Source organism: Grus americana, chromosome Z (assembly GCF_028858705.1).
Source record: "Grus americana isolate bGruAme1 chromosome Z, bGruAme1.mat, whole genome shotgun sequence".
NCBI classification, from domain to species: Eukaryota; Metazoa; Chordata; class Aves; order Gruiformes; family Gruidae; genus Grus; species Grus americana.
The window spans coordinates 38,721,735-38,744,631 of record NC_072891.1 but is presented as its reverse complement, the minus strand read 5'-3'; the positions used below and the strand labels follow the sequence as shown (position 1 = coordinate 38,744,631).

At 39.6% G+C, this 22,897-nt stretch overlaps 1 protein-coding gene across 8 annotated transcripts in view; it reads right to left on the bottom strand.

Annotated features, from left to right (window-relative positions):
• The window catches only part of FOCAD (focadhesin), a 136,007-nt gene that overhangs the window by 85,551 nt on the left and 27,559 nt on the right, over nt 1–22,897 (bottom strand). For all 8 annotated transcript variants that reach the window (XM_054809384.1, XM_054809385.1, XM_054809390.1 and 5 more), the window contains exons 7-12: nt 21,965–22,066; nt 20,351–20,555; nt 17,741–17,947; nt 17,194–17,281; nt 16,301–16,503; nt 12,145–12,402 (exon numbers count right to left, since the gene is read on the bottom strand). In XM_054809384.1, coding sequence (XP_054665359.1) covers nt 12,145–12,402; nt 16,301–16,503; nt 17,194–17,281; nt 17,741–17,947; nt 20,351–20,555; nt 21,965–22,066 — 1,063 coding nt within the window. The remainder of the gene's footprint in view (nt 1–12,144; nt 12,403–16,300; nt 16,504–17,193; nt 17,282–17,740; nt 17,948–20,350; nt 20,556–21,964; nt 22,067–22,897) is intronic.

Here is a 22,897-nt window from a genome sequence, read left to right as displayed (position 1 = left end):
AAATCTTTGAATGATACAAGGTAAATCACAGGGCAATTTGCAAGCAATGGACATTCCATACTTCGGGGGAGGGGGGGGGAAGGAGGAGGGGGGCAATCATTAACACTAACACAGCAACCTGCACCACCATTTTAAGTCCCAAAAATATCAGGGAGGTTATGTATGCTCCTCCACTGAGATACATAAGTTTTCCATACAACTGTTAACACAACGTGTGAACAGGGTAGAAATGTCTTCTAATAATATTATCCAGAAAGTTCTGTATGCAGAGAACGTTGGAAGGGTCTCAACACTGAGGATAAGAGGGTTTTGTTAATTCTTTAAACAATACCCATCCCTGATAAATGCTGTCATTGGTTTACTTTGTGGTGGACAAAAAGGCTACATAAAACATCAGTAGAGATGTCAGATATGTCATTATAATGCTCACACTTCTTACCTAAGTTCCTTCCTTCCGATCTCTCCCCATAGCGCGTCTTCCTTTTGCCAAAGGCAGAGCCTTATGCTACTGCATTTGGTCTTGAGCTAGTACTCTATTCAATAAGCTACTTCCTGCATTTTTCTCAGTAGTAGCTACGTTGGACTATGCATATGGCAATCAGACTGAATGACATTCAAAATAAATTGTAATAAAAAGAAATTATAATAAAAATAAATTATAAAATTAAATTAAACTAAAAATAAATTATATTAATAATCCTTAGTTATAAAAGCATTCAAACCCTTTAAAGTCAGTCTGCTAAAGCCTAGCCTTCATCAGCTGTGATAAGTTCATTCCAAGTCCTGTGTCCACATTGATTTTCTAGTTACAAAGTTTATTCTACACTAAACAGGTATCAAATGAAAAGTTCTACAATGACTTTTACACCAACATCTAGTAAATGGATACTAAGTTTGATTTACAAAATTGTCAGGAAAAGACTAAGAACATGCTGCTATAAAGCCAGTTACATATTTCCTTAAAGGTATTGCTTTTTAAAGTGTACTTGTTTTGAACTGTATATTCAAATTGCAAGATTAGGGGAAAAAAACAAAGTGTTCTAGTACAGCAAAGCTGCTCCTCCCTCCATCTCCCTCATGTAATGGATAAACAATGTTGGGACTAATTCCAGTATTAAATTTATGCTAAATCTTCATTACGGGCTTAACAGCTCCAAAAAGCTGACAGGACGATTCATTAGCTCCCAGTAGGCAGGACACAGCTCGGGAGAGGGAGAGGCATGCTGCCTGGCAACACTGCCTTCTGCATGCCCCACACTCCTGGAGGATGCAGTAGTTAGGTCTGTCATTAAGGTTTCAAGATTATGGCTTTTGTTTTTAAAATTAATTTGCATCTCAAAAATGATGCCGAGGTGTGGCAATAACTTGCCTTTTAAAATGAGGTTAAACATGCGAGACAAAATACTTTTATTTAATAAATAGTTCTGAGAACTGTTCTCACTCTCTGCAACTTGGTGCTCTGCTGTTTTTCTAAGCTATACAACAGTTATTCCTCTTCAAAAGCACAAGCTAAAGGAAGATAACAGGGGAAGAAGATAATCCTTCTCTTCTGTTCCTTCACATTTCCTTACATTTTACTGAAGGGAAATTGTTATCATGCAGCCCTTGTGTCAGAATAAAGAATAAGAGATAGCCAGAAAACAGTAAGCCAAGTAAAGTAATGTTCAAAAGGAAAAACTCATTTAAAAAAAATATAATCCAAATGCATATTAACATAAGCTCTCTCCATTTTAAATTCTGAACGTAGGATATCGCTTTACCTTATTCCCACCACAATTTATTTGTTTGCATGCCTGTCCTGGAGAGTTCTTTTGGGTCAATTTTAACACTAAGAAATCGTTTCAGGCCCCCCACAAAAAGTCAACCAAAAGGCAGGAAATAAATGTTACTGCAAAGTTCCAGGTTTTATTTCAGGGAAACATAGGGCTGAATTTTGGAAAAGAGGTTGTATCAATCTAGTTCTCCAGAAGGCACGGCAGTGAAAAAGCCTTCAGCACTCTGACATTTCTTGCTCCAGTGAGCAAGACAAAAGCACTGAACAATTCACACAAATGAAGGAACCAGTTTTTCAGATAAGTGCATAAATGAAGATGTTTCTGTTTGTAACAGCTATAAACTAAACTGCTCTCAAAAATCATAAGCACATTTTAGAGAGCAAAAGCTAGGTTTTCAAGTTTCACGCACTCCCGCCAATCCTACCCAATAAGCTTCAACCATGAAGAATCTGTTCACAAGCTCTGTCCACAAGACTATAATATGATTGTTTCCCTACAGCTAGTCTCCGAAGTTCACGTAACCAAACATAGAACAATACCATCAGGCATCACCTGAGTGAGCCAAATCCAGTTCAACGTATCCTTAAGCATGTTTTCTACCCAAATAAAAATGTGTTACCTTTTTTTTTTCCTCAAAATGCACTCCCAGCCCCCAAAGAACACAAAATAATGTATCTTCAGATGAATTTCCCAGAAGAGTGTCATTTACCACTAAAATATCTCATTCCAGCAGCTGAAAGACCATAAAAGAACGGATGTCCTCTAGAGCCTCATAATCCTCTAATAATGGTAACAGATCTTGTGCTACTATTCACCAGTGACCTCTCAGTCAGACGATTTAATTTCTTCCCCTTGCAGCACAGCTGGTTTCACATAGAGTGTAATAACAGTTTTTGCACAACAAGAAAATTCATCCGATTAGAAGGACTGTATTAAGTCTTTCATGAACAGCATGTGTCAGTGCAGCCTCTGCAATGATTTGATTTAATAGAGCCTAAAAGGCCATGTACTACCCTTCATTTGTCAGCCTTTTAAAAAGATTTCTCAATTTTCTTCCACAGTGTTTCAGACCATTACTGCAAAATGCCTCAGCTAAACCCAGATCTAATATAATCACTAATCTTGCACCATAAAAAGGCTTTCACTCAGCAGGGAAGAAGGAGGTACTTACACAGAAGTCTTCTGTAGGCTCTCTTCATGGAAAGGGTAAGAAAAGACAAAAATAAAGTGTAACCAGAACAATGTCTGTAAAATCAATTATGGTAATTATTTTTAAACCTAGAAAGGTTTTTTAAATACTCCATTAATTTACTGCAGAGACAACAGACTCCTTATAAAAACAACATTCAGTGTAGAAATGGGAGATCTTGTTTTGTGAACTCCCCTTGTGGAGTTGTAATAAACATGAAACCAATGAGGATTGCATTCTTGATGTGCATTCTCTCTTTCTGACCCTATTTTGTTTTGAAACACAATTCTTCAGATTTTGCATGGCAATCACCCATCCCATGGCTTTTCAATTGAATATCCACAGCTAAAGCCACTAAATATCTGAACTACAAAGTAACAGAATTTCACTAGCAGCAGAATTACTGATTATCTTGATCACAGTATTTAGTTTGCATGGCAAGGTTTTGGTGGCAGGGGAGCTGCAGGGATGCCTTCTGTGAGTAGCTGCTAGAAGCTTCCCCCATGTCCGACAGAGCCAATGACACCAAGATGGACCTGCTGCTGGCCAAGGCCGAGTGCATCAGTGACAGTGGTAGTGCCTCTGGGATAACATAGTTAAGGAGGGGGGAAAAAACCCATGCAACCGCAAATGCAGCCAGAGAGAGGAGTGAGAAGATGTGAGAGGAACAACTCTGCAGACACCCAGGTCAGTGAAGGAGGGGGAGGAGGTGCTCCAGGTGCCAGAGCAGAGATTCCCCTGCAGTCCAGGGAGAAGACCATGGTGAAGCAGGCTGTCCCCCTGCAGCCCATGGAGGTTCATGGTGGAGCAGATATCTACCTGCAGCCTGTGGAGGACCCCACGGTGAATGAGGCTATGACCCTGTGGGAAGCCTGCACTGGAGTGAGCTCCTGGCAGGACCTGTGGCCCCATGGAGACAGGAGCCCACACTGGAGCAGGTTTGCTGGCAGGACTTGTGACCCTGTGAGGGATCCACGCTGGAGCAGTCTGCTCCTGAAGGTCTGCACCCTGTGGAAGGGACTCATACTGGAGCAGTCTGTGAAGAACTGCAGCCCGTGGGAAGGACTCATGTTGGAGACGTTCATGGAGGACTGTCTCCTAGGAGTTGGGGGGGGGGGGGTGGGAACAGGGACAGGACCCCAGGCTGGAGCAGGGGAAGAGTGTGGAGAGTCCTCCCCCTGAGGAGGAAGGAGCAGCAGAGACAACGTGTGATGAACTGACCACAACACCCATTCCCTGTCCCCCTGTGCTGCTGGAGGAGGAGGAGGGAGAGAAAATGGGGAGTGAAGTAGAGTCTGGGAAGAAGGGAGGGGTGGGGGGAAGGTTTTTTTAAGACTTGGTTTTATTTCTCATTATCCTACTGTGATTTTATTGGTAATAAATCAAATTAATTTTCCCTAAGTTGAGTCTGTTTTGCCCGTGACGGTAATTGGTGAGTGTCCTGGTTCTGGCAAGGATAGAGTTAATTTTCACAAGGAGCCAGGACAGGTGACCCAAGCTGGCCGGGGGCTATTCCATACCATGTGACATCATGCTCACCATAAAAAGGGGCTAGTCGAGGAGGGACAGCTTTGGGGCAGCTCCAGGGCAATCTGAGTGTGGGCTGAGCATTGGTCCGTTGTTGTCGGATCTGTAAATTGCTTTCTGTTATCACCCGTTGTGACCTGTTACCAGTACTACTGTTGTGGTTTTCCTCTTCCTTTGCTGTCCCAGTAAACTGTCCTTATCCCAACCAACGAGGCTTTGCCTTTGCCTTTGCCTTTCCCATTCTCCTCCCCATCCTGCCGGGGATGGCAGGGGGGAGGGGACGGGGAACAGGGGACGGGCAGTGAACGAGCAGCGCGTGGTGCTCAGCTGCCATCTGGGGCTAAACCACGTCAATGAGTGATCTCCCTGTTCTTATCTCGACCCACGAGCCTTTCGAGTCTTTCTTTGTATTTTCTCTCCCCTGTCCAGTTGAGGAGGGGCGTGATAGAGCAGCTTTGGGGGGCACCAAATCACTAAGACAAAAAAAGCACCAGAAAATTCATATAGAATCACAGAATACTAGGTTGGAAGGGTTGTCTTTACTCCGTGAAAATTGTTTTTATGCTGTGACCCTCACCATGACATCTCAGCACTTCCATATTTTCTGTTGTAGAGTACAGGTAGTCCACAGTTTGGCTGCAAAGTTGACACGTTTTCATTTTGCCCTGTGGACATTTTATTTACTTTCTGCAATGCTAACCTCTGAGGTCTGCTAGCCCAAGTTTACTTTGATTTGAATATAAATTGAAGACATGGAATTTGGAATGTACCTGTATTTACTTGGTTAGACTTTCTTTCCATTACAAACACCTGGATTTAAAATGAGTGTTGAAGTGCTGCTAACACCAAAGGAACAGGTTGAAGTTAATATAAGTGACTGTTTAAAAATAAGTTTGGGATTAACAGCCATATTTTGTTTGTTGTGATGAGCTTTCCACTTTCTTAACATCAAGGACATTCTGATCACTGTTTTACCGCACCATTTATTTATGTGGAACTGAATAAAACACAGAACCAAATAAAGCAATTCCTGATGTGTAACTTTGCCATCGATATGTGAGCAATTGTTGCCATCACACTGCCCATTGAGTTTATTAAAGTAATTGGTTATTTGCCCTATCCATGAGCTTCAGTGCTTTTTCTCCCCCTGTACTAACTACTTTAATTGCAAGAGAAAGACCAGACAAGTCCTAGGTAATCTTCTTGCCTCAGAGACAGCATTGCACCTACAAGAAACAACATGGTAACTTTCTGGTGAAGTGCTGTGCCACACTATAATAATCTCTGTGGAGCCATTAACAGACTGAGAAACAAAATAACTTGTCAGAGTCAAGATAGATGACAGATGATCCCAAGCTCAAGGCCCAGTTTTAAAGCGCTAAGATCTTCTGGAATAACAAATGTAATTTAGAAGACAGCAATGCATTAGATATAGCTAACTGGAGAATATTCAGGTGCTCTTACCTGCATTTAACTAAGGACTGAAAAGGGAAATATCACCCCAATTAAGCACAGTATTCTTCTCATGTCAAATTTCCAAATATTACCCAGCAGAACACCTTCTCTGTTACTAATTACACTGATTGCTTTATACGATACTACTAAAAAGGAACCCAAATACTTTACATATTCTGCAGAAAAGTATTTTAAAGCCTACAGTAATTTAAAAGACTAAAAGCTCACCATTTGCAGTCCCTGTTAGCAAATGAAATATGAGCCACTTAGACAATAACAACAAATTATGGTTTAAGTTCTACATTTTAAACATTTTCTAACTCACATGGACTTCTGCTGATCATCAGGGAAACAGAAAAAGATGCAGTTTGAACTTCACCTTCTCAATGCATTTGGGCACAAGCCATTTTTCCCAATGCCAAGAAGGACTTCTGCATCAACCTGAAGGGCTTCTTAATTCTAAAGTAGTCAGACCACCATAGTTAGCTCAAGAGGCTGTGTCCAATCTTATTTACTGTATTGGTGAACAAAAGCTTTGGCTTAAAATAAGCAGAACAAACAAAGCAGGTAAACCCACCTACATCATGCTAAACATCAACCACTTTGGGTTACATTCCTCTCCTTGTATTTGTCTAAAGCTTCTGTAACTCTGCTGACTTGCATTTAAATTTGTCTCTAAAAATGTTCATTTGAAGTCAGTGGAGCTATTGCAAGTTACTCCAATGAATCATTCCCTACAGTGAGAGCTCAGATCACTCTGCTCAGGTGCCATATTACTTCAATAATTTTTTTTCAGCAAAGTATTGCTTTTTTTAATGACTATCAAATTGCATTTTGAACAACTATATCAAATAAGTAATAAACAAAGCGTTATGCCTCTCCTCTTTCTATAATATGCCACTGATTCATCATACAACTCAAAGACCTATGTGCAACAAACAAAGTTAGAGACAGTCTACAGACAAAACCAGGAAACCTACAATAAAAAGCCTGAAGTTACCTTTGTGTTTTTTTACAAAGCTAGTTAGTTACAAGAAGAAAACTGCCTTACTTGCAGCAGTTTGGATCAGAACTGAAGAAAAATTTCCCAGGATAGGGCAGATGTATGTCTATTGCAGCTGTCACAACATGTAGCCATAACTTACCTACCTTTTCCTCCAGGCTAATTAATTTACAAAGCCTGGGGCCTGTATCCTTGATTACAGACTACTTAGTGGACCTGCCAAACTACTCATAGTTGGGGTACACTACTCATACTAGCTTTGAATGCTGACATACAGAAAGAGATTTTCAAGAAGAATCTAAGGAAAGAGATGTACAGGTGGTTCTACATCAGCTCAGCTTTGCTTTTACACACAAGTGCAATTCATTTTGCTTTCTCCTGCCCTTTGAACACCATTAGGTGCTTCCCTCTTAAAGTGTGAAAATGAAGTTTTAATAACTATCTTGCAAAAAAAAAAAAAAATCTAGTTCAACTAAGCATCTATAAGCTACCTTAAGCTTTGTGTCTTCCCTCTAAAACCTGTCTCTTGCAGTTACAAGAGAAAATACGTCTGGAATACTGATTTCTGACTGCTGGATTAGGATTACATTGTCATGGTCAGATCATAATTCTTTCCCTTGTCATGGTCAGATCATAATTCTTTCCCTTGTCATTGATTAGCTCCACACCCGTCCTCTCAACCGGAGCTTTAAATGGCATGTAAGAAATAAAAAGTGTTATTTTCCAGCAATACTATTCCTAACAGGTCTGCTTATTAAAGGACTCCTTTTTTGTTTCCTGGAGATGACACACCGAGGTTGCTTACTTTTATACTACCAGCTTTCCAACTCAAATAATATGGTCAATATTTCATGCACCTAAGGCTTTGTACCCAGCACAGTACGTAAACTTTTTAGCACAGGCTAAAATAGCATATGGTAAGGCCACTTCTATACTAGATTTGGTAAAAAAAAAAAATCTTAACTGGCAATGTATGTCATAAAATGCCCCCCCCCAAACCCATTATAGTGTATATAACCCAAAACCCCAGACCTCTGATGACAACAAACTCATGAATGAAACACTTCATAACAGAAACCTTAGCATTATTCGTAATGCAGAAAACCCTTCTCTAGCTGTGAATTGGATGACTAAGGGAAACCTATATGCTGAATTCAGAAGGCTAACCTGCACTTTTAGAAACAATATTCACATCTATTGTTTCCTTTACATTTCAACAAAGAAAGTGTGGGGTGTTGTTTCTTTGTTTATATATTTTAACTTAAAAAGCACGAAGCAGCCACTTTTTAAGAAAGGCTTAAAAATGCTCAAGGCTTCCACTTTTTACAAAACAGTTAAGTAACAACTTAGTGAATGAACTCTACACCATGCTTATACCAAAAATACTAGAGCATGCCATTGTACCTGGTGATAGGCAGCAATACTACCACTATTTGGTAAATGGCTTTCCTAGCATAGGTTTTTTTGAGTTTTACCATGTCAGGAAAAGTACACCTAGAAGCCCGTAGTGGAATATATTTATTTCTCCCTGCCACAGACCATCAGAGCCTTTGTGATCTACTATTTTTCACTATAAGGTTTTAAACAACACACAGCATTGGTACCAAGTTAAATGGAGTGACAAGAAGCAGGTGACAAATAAAAGGAAGCCAAAGATTGGATGAAGCAGCAAAAGCAGCTTCAAGTGCCCTCCTGCCAAAGCTATCTGAGAAAGAATCTTTTGCTCTGAGTACTGTGAGGTTCTGAATTGCTTGCACATTTTGTTATGCTTTTTTCTGCTTTTCAATTCTCAGCTATTTTGTGTCATTTAACCATGCTCTAGAATTGGTACAAGGCTATAACAGAATGGAAGAATTTTACACCTGTATTTTAAGAGGAAGAATTCATCCATGTGCAAGAAAATAACAGCCATTCTAAGAAAATAAGAAACAACCATTAAGTGGACAAAGTAATAATGGGGAAAGATATCCTGAAAAGAACAAAAAGCACTTCATTTTGCATATTTCCACCAGATGCCTAGCTCTGAGTAATCAGTTCTAACTTCTAGCAGTCCAGTATTTCCACTGATGTCAGACTTTAACATCCCAGAGCAGCTGTTCTACACACAATTCAGCAAGGAATATATCAAGGACACTGAATAAATACTTCAAAAATAACTATCTGGGAACAAATTCCTGTTCTTATTTTGAACTGTAAATAAGCTGTGTAACCTTACAGGTTCTTCCTAAAGCAAATAACAACATTGCAGTTCAGGCTTTGTATAAACACTGTCATCTTGAATATGCAATCACTTGTGTATTCACTAAAATGAAATACCATACTAACTTAACATTATCATAACGATAGGAGCATGCACAGGGCAAAACAGGAACTTCAAAATACAATAAAATGAGCAAAGCACAACACTTGCCTATTTAATTCACATACAGGCATGGATGTACTATAACAGCAAAGTGTGAAGTATGCTACAGATAGTGCTGCAGGGAGCTCAAGTTGGCTGTACCCTTCAGTTTCGTCTGCAATTTTCTCTTCACTGCTCTATCTCTTGCCAGTATGCTGCATCCATATTTAGTCCACTCTGGCGAGACCCCACCTGGAGTACTGCATCCAGCTCTGGGGTCCTCAGCACAGGAAAGACATGGACGTGGTTCAGAGAAGGGCCATCAAGATGATCAGAGGGCTGGAGCACCTCCCTTGCGAAGACAGGCTGAGCCAGTTAGGGCTGTTCAGCCTGGAAAAGAGAAGGCTCTGGGGAGGCCTTGTAACAGCCTTCTAGTACCTAAAGGGGGCTTATAAGAAAGATGGGAACAAATTTTTTAGCAGGGCCTGTTGTGATAGGACAAGGGGTAATGATTTTAAACTAAAAGAGGGTAGATTCAGACTAGACATAAGGAAGAAATTCTCTACTATGAGGGTGGTGAGGCACTGGAACAGGTTGCCCAGAGGGGGTGGCAGATGCCTCTCCCTGGAAACATTCAAGGTCAGACTGGACGGGGCTCTGAAGAACCTGATCTAGTTGAAAACGTCCCTGCTCGTGGCAGGGGGGTTTGACTACGTGATCTTTAAAGGTCCCTCCAGCTGAAACTATTCTATGATTCTTCCGGACAGGAAAAAAAAAATAAATTACAAAATTAAAAAAATCAATGCTATGCTACGGATGCCACAATGAAAAATCCTTTTAAGACCTCTTTTTTGTTCCTCCTTCAGAAGTATTGTTGGAAACCCAGCTACAGTTAGTTTGGCTAAGATGTAAATAATACATTTTATTCTTTTTTTCAGAGCAGTGATCCTACAGTTCTCATAAATTAACAGATTCTGTATGTTCTTCAATGCCCACATAACACTCACAGGCCTGATCAGTAGTTCTACAGCAAATGCCTACAACTTTCTCAAGACTGAAAACTGGACTTTTTAATCTGTTACTGTGTGTCTGAACAGGAGTCAGAATTACTTTTACCACATACCATCCAAAAAACAAACCCTTCTCTTTAATACAGAGGTTAACAAATTTCAAGTTTCTAAAGACAGAAAACAAACCACCTGGAACTATCGTCATTTAAGCCTAGAAATATAAAATAACTAATCCCCACAAAACCGAATTACAACAAAAAAGTATGACTGAATACAATGCTAGAAAGACAATAAAGGAAAGTTAAATGCAAAAAATTGAGTCAAAATGGGAAAAAAATTAAAGAAATCACACACTCCCAAATCTGCATCAATTTGAGTGCATTATGAAACACACTTATACAAGAAAACAACAAAACAAAGGCCAGTCTAAAAGAGATTTGAGAAGAGGCATAAAAGGTTAACAGCAGGCAACCAGCAACAGATGAAGCTGTCACCTGGTTTAAAAACTTCTCTGGCTTAGGAAATAGAGTTATCTCCAAAAGCACTGTGTGACAGGCCTGGTTTGGCACAGCATGTCAGTATGCGTTCAACAGCAAGCACATCCCAGACTGCTTCCCTGGATCAGAACTACAGTGCTCAGCACCGTTAGTCACCAAACGCACATCCCGTAAGCTGTATGTTTTTCCCAACTCACATGCTGTAGAGTACAACAACTGTTTGAGAAAGAAAGCTATTAAAAAAAAAAAAACCTGAAGCAAATAAAGTTTGTCTGTATGGCACATCTGAAATTTGAAGCAACACTTCTCCCTTCCCTACATTTTCTTAATTTATTTTACAAATAAGATGATTGTTTCTGTATAACGCTTCCTGCATTACCTATTACTGTTTCTAGATATCCCCATTTATCTTTCCAGGTTATGTAGATAAATATAATCATATTGCATAATTCTGGCTTGAATTCACTACTGAAGCAGACAAAGACTATGCACATACTTTAAAGTAGCAAGAATACAGATATCACAAGGGACTTGGCAATCTTCCAGTAACCACAAAAGGACAGAGACTAATTCAAGGTCACCAAAAGCCAGAAACAGTTTAGTAGTCTCTTTTCAACTTCCTCATGTTTTAATTAGGTAATACCAACAAATAAGCCAGTCCTTTTTTCCTTAGCCTAAACAACTGAAAATACTCCGAAATGGAGACATAATACATATTTTGCTGTAAGTGACACATGAAAGGCAAGTTCCAGCCAGCTTGGGGTATATGTGTGAGCATGCATTTGTGTGTGTCTAAGGGCGAGACCACAGTGGGTGGGCTGCATACTTGGGGGCCAGGGGAGTCCCAGATAGCAGGGGAGGAGGTGTGTGTGTGTGTGTCTGTCTCTGTAGGATGGGGGGCAGTCTGCACCACCAGCTGCAGTGGCACTGCAGCCGCAGGGGCTTGTACGTCCAGATGCCGGCAACTGGTGAGACTGCGATCCAGGGGCCACCTACTGTGCACACTGACCATCTATGCCCCATTGCTGGAGGGATCCATACTGTACGTATCATACATGCCCATCCACTGTACATATATTCCCACTAGCAGACCTCCATCCTGCTCAGCCAGAAAGCAGAGCAGGATGGGGCCTCTGGTCCCATTTTGTGTTCTTGTGAGTGCTCTGTGTTACATACATATAAGCACAGGTATGTGTGTGTGCTGCATATGCATGTACCTACTGGGAACACAGGCACAGTGTTGCCACTTGTCGGACCTGGGGTCACGAAGCTGTGGCAGCCTTGCCTCTCTCAGGTTGCAGGATCCAGCCCAATTCCTGTAACAAAATCCACTAACAGTGTTTTTACCTGAGAACAATCAGCCTTGGCTATTTCCTCAGTAGCCTGGAGTACATCATGAAGACTGTCTCCCTTTTCTTGGATCAGTAGGTAAGCCAGCAGCAGAAAAACATGGGCAGGGACTTGAGTTGTAACAGGTAACAGTGATTTCACTGAAGATAACCAGTTAGCAACTGCAGTCTTCTCTCTCATGAGCTCTATGATCTTCCAGGTTGTATACAATGAGCTGTAAGAGCTGGTTATTGGGAAAAGAAGTTTGTGGGACACCTGAGAAGAAGTAAAACAAACAAAATTCTCAAACAAATAAGGTACCATAAAAGAACAAAGAAAAACATAACTAATCCAGTTCTGTCATCCAAAACTTTTTTCTTTCCTTTAGGGTCCAAATACAATAAATGTAAACAGTAAATTGCAATAAATTTATTTACAGTCTTTTATATGAATTCTTGCACTAAGGATATTTGAATGCATTGCTAAGTCCCTATTCAGGAGTTCCTCCTTTACCTGTCATCCATCATTCCTGTTCCTGCTGGCAACTGCAGTGCTGCTTCCTTACTAAAATGGACACAATAAAACTGGAGTATATTAAAAGCTTCCATTCCTGACAACGGCAGGTGCATCCCAAAAGTGTAAGTATTATCTACCTTAAGGAAATTCTCTTAACTCTTGATAGTACTTCATAAAACACCACAGTTTAAGTTAATCCAACTTTACATTTTTTGTTTACCTGTTTCACTTCTCAGAACAAAATGTTCTATAGATGCAGTCATAGAAGATAACATGTAGAAGCAGGGAAGTAGTAAAATACAAATGAAGAATCCTTCTTACTCAGGTTTTTATATATGTAAAAGTATATCTATTTTAAAGCTCCTGCAAATTAAGGCAGAAGTTCAAAGTTTTTCATTAAAACAAAAAAGCTCAATCAAAGACCAAACCATCTCTTTCCCATTAAATCTTTGTTTCCTCAGAAAACACTATGTTTTCAGAAATGTCTTTCCATTATCAAGACAGCAGTTGGCAGGCAGTAATTAGATGAAGAACATGTATAAAAAATCAAGTCAAGAAAGTATTTGAAAAGAGGTCTCCAAATGAACATTAAAAATGGGATTCAGACTCCAACAGGGCAGGCCCATTCACCTTTCAATTACCAGGGAAAAAGAGATTTTGACTGGCAAAAACTGTTCTCCATAAATCTGCAGAATCTCATTTTAATCACACTGTTCAATGCAACGTAAATTTATTTTGGCTAATGGAAGGTAGAATGCCCCTGTACTTTAGATGGCCTCTTTAAAATAACATTAAAATTAGCATATGCCATTACTTATGCATTACAATTACTGTATATGAAAAATTCAGCAATCTATAATGCCATCTTTCTGGCTGGCAAGATCACTTGGAGCCAAAAATCTCTTCTGGATACAGCTGTGAAACTGCCATTTATTGATAAAGATATTTAAACTTTATCCAAGGGCATACAGTGGGCTAAGAAGAGCTTCAGGATATGTAAGTTGTACTGTTTAGTTGCCTGCCCCTGCAAGATCATAGGACTTGAAATCAAGATCAGGCCATTACAGTCTTTTTTTCACTCACTCCCTTCTCCCTTTATTTCAGCTGCATGAAAAAAAGCTATCACCATATTTTTACTTTAGTGCTGCACCTCATTCAAGCAGGTTAGATAGAAAATTTCAGCCTGCCAACACTGAAAGACATATATAATATCCCTCAATGGCAAAGCAGAAGTGCAGGTTAGCCACATCCTAACATTCTTCAAATTCTTGGGACTACAAGTAGAACAATTTCCCACTACCATCACTGCAAAAAAAGAAGCCATTGAAGAAAATACAGCTTTTGGGGGTGGTTAAAAGCAAAAAAGAAACATACTGGCTATGCAAAGGCAGCCACATATCCATTGAGGACTACAAGAACCTTGCTAGGGAATGCAGAGATGCAGACAGGAAGGTTAAGGCTCTGCTAGAACTGAAATTGGACAGAGATGTCAAAAAGAAGAGTTCTTCAGACACATGAGCAGAAGCACAGGGAAGACACATGCCTATTACTAAACAGGGCAGGGAAACAAGTTACTAATGGTGCCGACAAGGCAGAGGTTCTCAATACCTTCTTTCCTCTGTCTTTAGTGGCGTAGCTGGATCCCAGATCACAGAATCAAGCACCTACAACAACACATGTGTCGACCCACCAGTAGTGGCTCCCTGCAAGGGCTCAACCCACATAAATCGATGGACCTGGAGGGAATCCACCCCAGGGTGTTAACAGAAGTGGCTGTCATTGTTGTAAGGCCACTGTCTGTAATTGAAAAGTCGTGGAGATCAGGGGGCATCCCTGATGACTGGATGGGGGCAAATCTCATACCCATCTACAAGAATGGCCCGAAAAAGGACCCAGGAAACTATAGGCCCATTAGCTTTGCTTCAGTCCCTGGGAAAGTGGTAGAACACCTCCTCCTAGAAACTATTACAAACCAAATGAAGCAGGTGATTCGGAAAATCCAGCACAGATTTACCGAAGGCAACTCATCCTAGACTAACCTAATCACCTTCTACAACAAAATAACATCTGTTGAGATGGAGAGATCAGTGGATGTTGCTTGCCTGGACTTCAGCAAAGTGTTCAACACTTTCCCACAACCTTCTCCTGGACAAATTGGCAAGACACAGATTGTCAGGGGTTGGTATTAGGACCGGCACTGTTCAACATCTTTGTCAGCGACATGGGCAGTGGGATCGAGTGCACCCTCAGCAAGTTTGCTGACGACACCAAGCTGTGGGGTATGGCCAACACACTGGAGGAAAGGGATGCCATCCAGAGGGATCTTGACAGGCTTGAGAGGTGAGCCCATCCGAACCGCATGAAGTTCAACAAGGCCAAGTGCAAGGTCCTGCACGTGGGTCAGTGCAATCCCAAGCACAACTACAGGCTGGGCAAGGAATGGATTGAAAGCAGGCCTGAGGAGAAGAACTTGGGGGTATTGATTGATGAGAAGCTCAACATGAGCCAACAACGTGTGCTTGGAGCCCAGAAAGTCAAACATATCTTGGGCTGCATCAAAAGTAATGTGACCAACAGGTCGAGGGAGGTGATCCTCCCCCTCTACTCCGCTCTTGTGAGACCCCACCTGGAGTACTGCATCCAGCTCTGGGGTCCCCAGTACAAGAAAGACATGGAGCTGTTGGAGCGAGTCCAGAGGAGGGCCACAAAGATGATCAGAGGCCTGGAGCACCTCTCCTGTGAGGACAGGCTGAGAGAGTTGAGGTTTTTCAGCCTGGAGAACAGACGGCTCCAGGGAGACCTAATTGCAGCCTTCCAGTATTTAAAAGGGGGCGTATAAGAAAGATGGGGACAAACTTTTTAGCAGGGTCTGTTGAGATAGGACAAGGGGTAATGATTGTAAACTAAAAGAGGGTAGGTTCAGACTAGACATAAGGAAGAAATTCTTCACTATGAGAGTGGTGAAACACTGGAACATGTTGCCCAGAGGAGCTGTGGATGCCCCTTCCCTGGGGCCAACTTCAAGGCCAGGTTGTATGGGGCTTTGGGCAACCTGGTCTAGTGGAGGGTGTCCCTGCCCATGGCAGGGGGGTTGGAACTAGATGATCTTTGAGGTGCCTTCCAACCCAAACCATTCTATGATTCTATGATAAATAAATAAATAAATAAACCCAACAGCACAGGTAAAAAGAACCAGGATAATGAGCTGAAATTTGCTAAGTGACATTTATGTGTTCTGTATTTCTCTTCAGCCAAAGGAGAAAGAATGGTAGCTAACAGTTACATATGATTGTAAGGAAAAGGATATGGATGAGTAGAATAAGCAAGTCTGAAAAAGACAAGTATACATAACCTTGTTTTCTACTAAGTCCTGTTATTTGATTAATAATGCACATGAATTCTTTAATCTATACAGTCTATAAAAGTAAAAAAATCCCACCTCCTAAGTAAAACAGTATCTAGCATACAAACACACTTCCACTTTACCAGTAGTCTATTTTTATAGACTATACATATTTTTGAGTGTTTCCATACAACATATTATACAAAGAAGCTCACACATGTGGAGTCTTTCCCAAGCAGCTAGGTGAAATGCAGCAAAATTGTTAAATGCATACCCTACCTGCCCCAAAAGAAGGAAAAAACCTTGTAACTTTACCAATTCCTTTTTATCCTTCACGCCTTCCTCCTGTAACATTGCCAAAAGATTTGCAGCCAGCTGCTGCCTGGTAGTTCCAGAATCATCCTCTGATAGGCAGTCCCCAACTGTTGTAGAAGATAAGATCTGTAGCACAGGCATCACCAAAGTAAGGGCTGTAGTTGAGGTGTTCCGGGTTTCTGAACAGGAAAGGAGCTTGTAGGCTATTTAAGACAAGGTGGGGAAAAACAAAGATCAGGTAGGGAAAAAAGGAACTAACGTGATTTGTACTTTTAGGCACGACACAAACATTTCTAGGAAACACTCTCGTCAAGGAAAGTAACAGTCCCCAGAATTACAGTATGTGCATACTGGAGTTAAAGTGCAAAAGATTTTTTTGTAAAACTCCAATTCTATTTAGAGACCCATATGTTTCTGTTGTTTATAGCAAAGTACCTGATTGCAGCAAGAAATACAATAATGGAATGTAGCACAGTCCCTCATTTTTACTGGAGTAACTCCACTAATCAAAACTGCTAAGTCAAAAGCTCAGCCAAACATTGCCATGACTGTCAAGCCTGCTTTCTAAAGATCTGTCAAAAGAAACCATTCAGGATGCATGAACCTCAGACGAGAATATGCTGCTGTTGACTCAAAAACGAAACAGATAAGCTCCAAGATAGCAGGGAGCTTAGAATACAGTAACGTACACAGAAAAAGTCAGTGTACCAGGAAAAATCTATATTGCCATTAGATCAAATGTTACTTTTTAAATTCAGGAAGAATTCTGCGTATAAAAAAAATAATTCACCACTCAATCCAACTTTAGGGGAATACAGTGCTTATTTTCATAAACACAAAGAAACAAAGACACAGTCTTAAGTGTGTGGATTCCTCTTCCACAAAAGCTTTACCTAGACTCAAGACAGGCTTTTGCTGACTTTCTGGTGTTTGCAGCAGTAGAAGCGCTAGCCCAATTATACACTGTTGTACTGGAAATACCTACAAGGGAAGAAGAAAGAGGTTCAATTCTTCTTTGTTTTTCAGTGGCAGTACACAGTACAAACGGGCAACAACCAAAACTCTGTAAGGAGTTTCCTCATGAATCATAGTCAGTGCACACATAGTGACACAGCACATGCAATGAAGAACATGAACAGTACAAAAATACTATTTTAAGTGAATAACAACAACATTTTAATTTGTTACTTTGTTCAAACCTTTTTAGCTCAGTTTAAACCAACTCCCATACCAAAAAGTTAACTTATACATACAGAACCAGCTAAGTTTTAGCCTTCTGAAGGTCTTCAACTAAGAAAAAAAAAAAACCCCGATGCTTTTGAAACAACATTGGTCACTTGCAGTTGAGTGTCATGTATCAATGTCTCTAAATACTTTCTTTAAAATTACATTCTTTAAATTTAATAAAACTATTTTATTTTTTTCCCCATGAACTCTTACCTCTTTTAAAAGCTCAAAGTTGTCCTCTATTAAGGAGATCAAAGATGAGCATTCTCCCGTTATGTTTAAACACACTTCACAGAAGCATAATAGTTGCAGACAAAACTGACATAACTGAACTTTCCAAAACACAGGATAGCGCAGTAGGCTGAGGATTAGCTCTTGCAGAAAAAACAAGGTTTCTGTAACTTGCTGTAAATCTTTAAGCTGTAGAGAGGTAGTTAAAAAACAAAACAAAACCAAAACACATCCTGGCTTAGTTCCCCTTTCCTATTTATGCAGAATTCCCCAAGTTTAGAATTAGTTCTGTTAGCTCTGCAATGTTTCCATTGCAAATATTACAAAGACTTTGAAGAAACACATTTATAAACTAAACCCAGCAATCTCTTCTCCAACTTCCCTGAAAAAAAAATAGATGAATTGTTATTTAATTTTGAAGTAAAATTAGAAATATGTGAAGGAATAAAAAGATTTCTTGGTAGGTGATGAGAAAAATCCCTTTTTCCTCAAAAGCAATAGCAAATTAATTCAGTTGTTGGGGTTCGCTCAGCAACATAAATCAAACTGTATGTGGATTTCATACAGCAGGTAAATATTCTTGTAACGGATATATCCTGCTCTTGGACATTTCCTCCATAATGCAACCAAGATTTTAACATATGTCTCAAAAGAGAAAGGCAATGGTGTTATCTGCTTCTAGAGCACCATGTATTCTACCTACTACACAAATGAAAAACTGAAGTGCAATACCAAAAGCAGTATCTCCACACCTGGAAGCCAAGTAAAGAGGTTCCAAGAAGCAGGTTGCCTCAAAACCCTAAGATATTAGATGAGAACATTTCTGCTCTTGAATATTCTAGTTCCAGACAAACCCAGCTGTTCCAATCCTAACTCTGGAGCCAGCTGGGTGGCCAGAGAAGTTGTGGATGGCCCCTCCCTGGAAGTGTTTAAGGTCAGGTTGGATGGGGCTTTGGGCAACCTGGTGGAGTGGAGGGTGTCCGTGCCCATGGCAGGGGCGGGATTGGAACTAGATGAACTTTAAGGTCCCTTCCAACCCAAACCATTATATGATTAAGGATAACATCCTGATTTTTAGTCCTTTGGAACAAATTCCATGAATAATCTGCTTATATCAGAAGCCTCATGTCCATGAATTTTTCAGCAGAAAAGTCTGCAGGTGACAAGCTGTACTTTTGACAGCTTGGTTGATATTGTCAGACAAAATGACTAGGAACCATTTCAGCATTTATACAATACAGAGGATTAAATAATGCTAAGCCTAAAGGCACAATAAGAAGAACCTGAGGTTCAGAGAAAAGAGAAGGAATGACAGGTTATAAAACAGTCCATCAAATAGGCTTCTTGAAGGAAGTATTTCCCTCTCCATTGTGAAAGTAGTATCTCAGGCAAGACAAAAACATTCAAGTATTCATGTGAGTTTAAAAAAATGCAATAGATATCCAATTAAAAAGAAAAGTGCCAATACGCATGGAGGAAAGAAAGGTTCATAACTAATTTTATAAGTCTTCTTCAGTGCCATTTTTATGGCTGAATGTCACCAAGTCAGAGACTTGGTCATATATTCAGGACACGATGTTGTACTGAAGTTCAGGTAGAATAAAGACAAAATCACTAATGTCCCTGTGACTAGAAAAAAAAAAATCAGCATATACCTGTCATCACAAAAAGCAGACCTGAACCAAATTAAATGTGTATAATACAAGTTATTATTTGTCCAAAAGATTATGAAAAGTAACTACCAGTAGAAAGTAGACTACAAGTAAATTCATCAGCAGGAAGATGCTACCAAATAGCCTCATATCAAGCCTATTTAGCTTTACCTTGTTGATATTATCAAACCCTCTCTCTATGGCAATAATACCATAGCACCTCATGATTGACTGAATATATTTGAAACTGTAAATGTTGCTCTAATATTAAAGAGGAAGGAAAAGGTACGTAGGTACAAAAAAGCTTAACCAATGTCACAGTAAAGCATGAGGCCAAGCAGAGCTACTAACTTTAACCAACACCCTAGACCCCTAACCACAGAGGACAGAAAAATTAAATCCCTAGCTCCTAGCAAGTACTACTGTGCAACTCAAAAATATATCAAAAAACTTCAGCATATTCCAGAAGGATTAAGTTTTGTCTTCATATTCACTAATCCCTCCATCACAAAGAGCAAGAAAGGAGTATCTAGGAGTACTTAAATCATGTTTCTCATATAGTTTGTTTCATTTTAATGTTATGCATGTTCAGCTAAAAATTGCATGTTTTTGACAAGTATCTTGCCATTTAACAACATTCTGTCTGTCATGGGTATCTCTACAAGTTTCCCATATGATTACTGAGGCAACTAGTGGCAAATAACTATGGTAAATGTGTGTTTCAATTTACATCTTACCAGGTGTATCAGATTTGAACAATTAAAAAGTTTTACCTTCTACCAGAAAGAGCCAGTTTGTTAGATTTCCACACTACCAACAAATCAGGTCTATAGGTAATGGAAGAAAATGCTATATTTGCACACTTGAAAGGCAATAACAATGCTATCATTGCTTTGATAGCATTTATTTCGTAAAAGGTGGGGTCAGGCAACAACTGTACCTGAAGGTGTGGAATGAAATCACACAGAAGTTGAAGAATCTGGCATTCCAGCATAGAGGGTGCTTCTTTGTGCTTTAGACCATGAGGCTGAAGTAAGATCTTAAGTAAACCCATTCGCAGTTCAGCATATTCCCTTAACTGAGATGGTTCGCAATACAGGTATCTTAGAAATGGAGCCATTATGCCAACACATGAACTCTGTGCCCTGCAGTTCAAGAAGTAAGTTTGTCAAGATTATTTTCTACTGAAAACTTAACAATTGTCAAGGAAAATCCAAGCAATGCGACATTCCCTACAATAATTTACAGGATGCAATTAACAGAAAGGTGTTATGAAAGGTATTACTAAATCTCACAAAACCCCTTTGACTTATTAGCACAGGGTACTGTGATGTATGTAGCAACCATACAATGAAGTGCAACTGTGAAAAGACTCAATATTTAAGCATGAATACTACTCAATATATACTTGCTGATTATGACACTCAATTTTATTTTCTTTTTCCTCATCCCTTACAAGAAAGTGACCTACCTTGCTGAATGTCATGAGAGACTAGTGTGCCACTCTGAAGTAGCATTTGCACAAGACTATTCAGAAATATCTTTTTAAAATGCAAAAACCCTAAATTCAATTAAAAAGAGCCATCCATTCCTTGTGAGTTTTTGTCCAACAGTCTTAAACAATTATATAAAAGAGGAACTGCTTTAACCAAGATGGATTCCCAGGAAAAAATTAATACAGAACAATTATTTTGGCTTGACTATGTTAGGAATAACAGCTGTTCTTGACCTTACTAAAACAATCAAATAAAGCTAATGATCAATACATTAACAAATATACAGGGAATCAAAATTAACTCAGTTTTAAACAAGACTCAGCCCTGATGCACAGCTTTACAAAGAACTCAGTAATACATCTACATCAACACATGTGGTGCTTGTTGACATCGCACTTAGGGACATGGGTTAGTGGTGGACCTGGCAGTGTTAACAGTTGGACTCCGTGTTCTTAAGGGTCTTTTTCAGCCTCAGTGGTTCTATGACTCTATATTCTCAGTCTAGAACTTTATTCCACAGAAAGCTTTGCACAAAAAGCAGCAAAGGAAATTTAAGATATTTTCCTTTTCAGCAAGAACAACTCCTGTTTTAATTCAAAACAAGCCACCAGCAAAAATTCACAGTTCATTCCATCATTCAGACATCTGACAGGACTCTTCATGAGTCCCACGTTTAGCAGCTGAGTGAACAAGTCTGCAAACAGTATTTTAAGAATACTCTGATCAATTAAATTGAACAAAACACATTTTTGCTTGAAAGTCTTACTGTTGATAATATAATACTTCCAAAGGTGCTATCAATTTTGCACCAATTTTTCCACATCCATAAAAATTATATCAACATAAAAGTTAAGAAAAAACTATTAAAAATCAATTTTTGATGGATTATTCTAGTATTTTATTAATATTCTACTTTTAACCTTTAAATGGTGTCATTAAATTTTACAATCATCTTCTGAAAAAGACAGAATTCTTACTGCTCATTAAAGCTGCCCTCAAGAAAAGAGTTGTACTGATAGGATCCACATCGGCTATTTTTTAATTATTCATTCATTTACCTCTCTGGACACTGATGGAAAAATACTGTTATCTGCTGCAGTAGAACTGGCCAGCAATCAGGTCTGTTTTCAAGAACACTGATTAATGGATGAGGAGTGCTCCTGAAACACAAAGAAAATACATTTGAATCTATAATGCAGAAAGCAAATGTGCAAAATAACTATTTTCAACTGTAGAAACAGACAATTTACCACCCTGGTATCACCAACTCCCTTTACCAGCTTTGCCAAGGCTGCTACAATGTCAAAAGAGCACATTTTAGAGGAACTTCAGGAAACAAGATGAAAACAAAATCTCTGTTTGAAAAGTCTCGGCCTGTATTTTTATTTTCTTTTATAAACGTCTAAGGATCAAGGTATGTGGCTTGATTTGAGCCATTGGTAGCCGCACTAGGCTCTAGCAGTGGACTCCAAGTAATACCCAGAGAAAAATTTGAACCACGTCACACACCAGTCCAGTCTTGCAAGCATAGGTAACAATCTTCAGCGCATGAGACCAATTGAGGTCACCACCATCCCACTTAGTACTTTAAATCTGCTCCCAGCTTATCTTCTTCCTCTTTTTTTTTAGGCAGTGAAAGAAGCAGGAAAAGAAGAATGGCTGGCCATACCACCAGCCTAGAGATCTCCACTTCACTGCCAGGATTTATAATTGTATTTGGTTTGTTTGTTAATGTTGTTTTAAAAACCTGTGGAGAGCAGAAAGCCCAAGATGTGAAGCAGTCTGATTACAGAAGACAACATTCATTGAGACATACTTGTATTCAATAGCATTGTGCTATGACACAGGCTTCATCCTGAGCAGCACCAAACAAACCCAACTCTAGGTGAAGGGAATAAGATCTGCAAGAATCCCATAAAAGAAATTTAAAATATGTATCCAATTTTTTCCATTACATAGCAAATTTGAATTGCATAATGTGACATATTAAG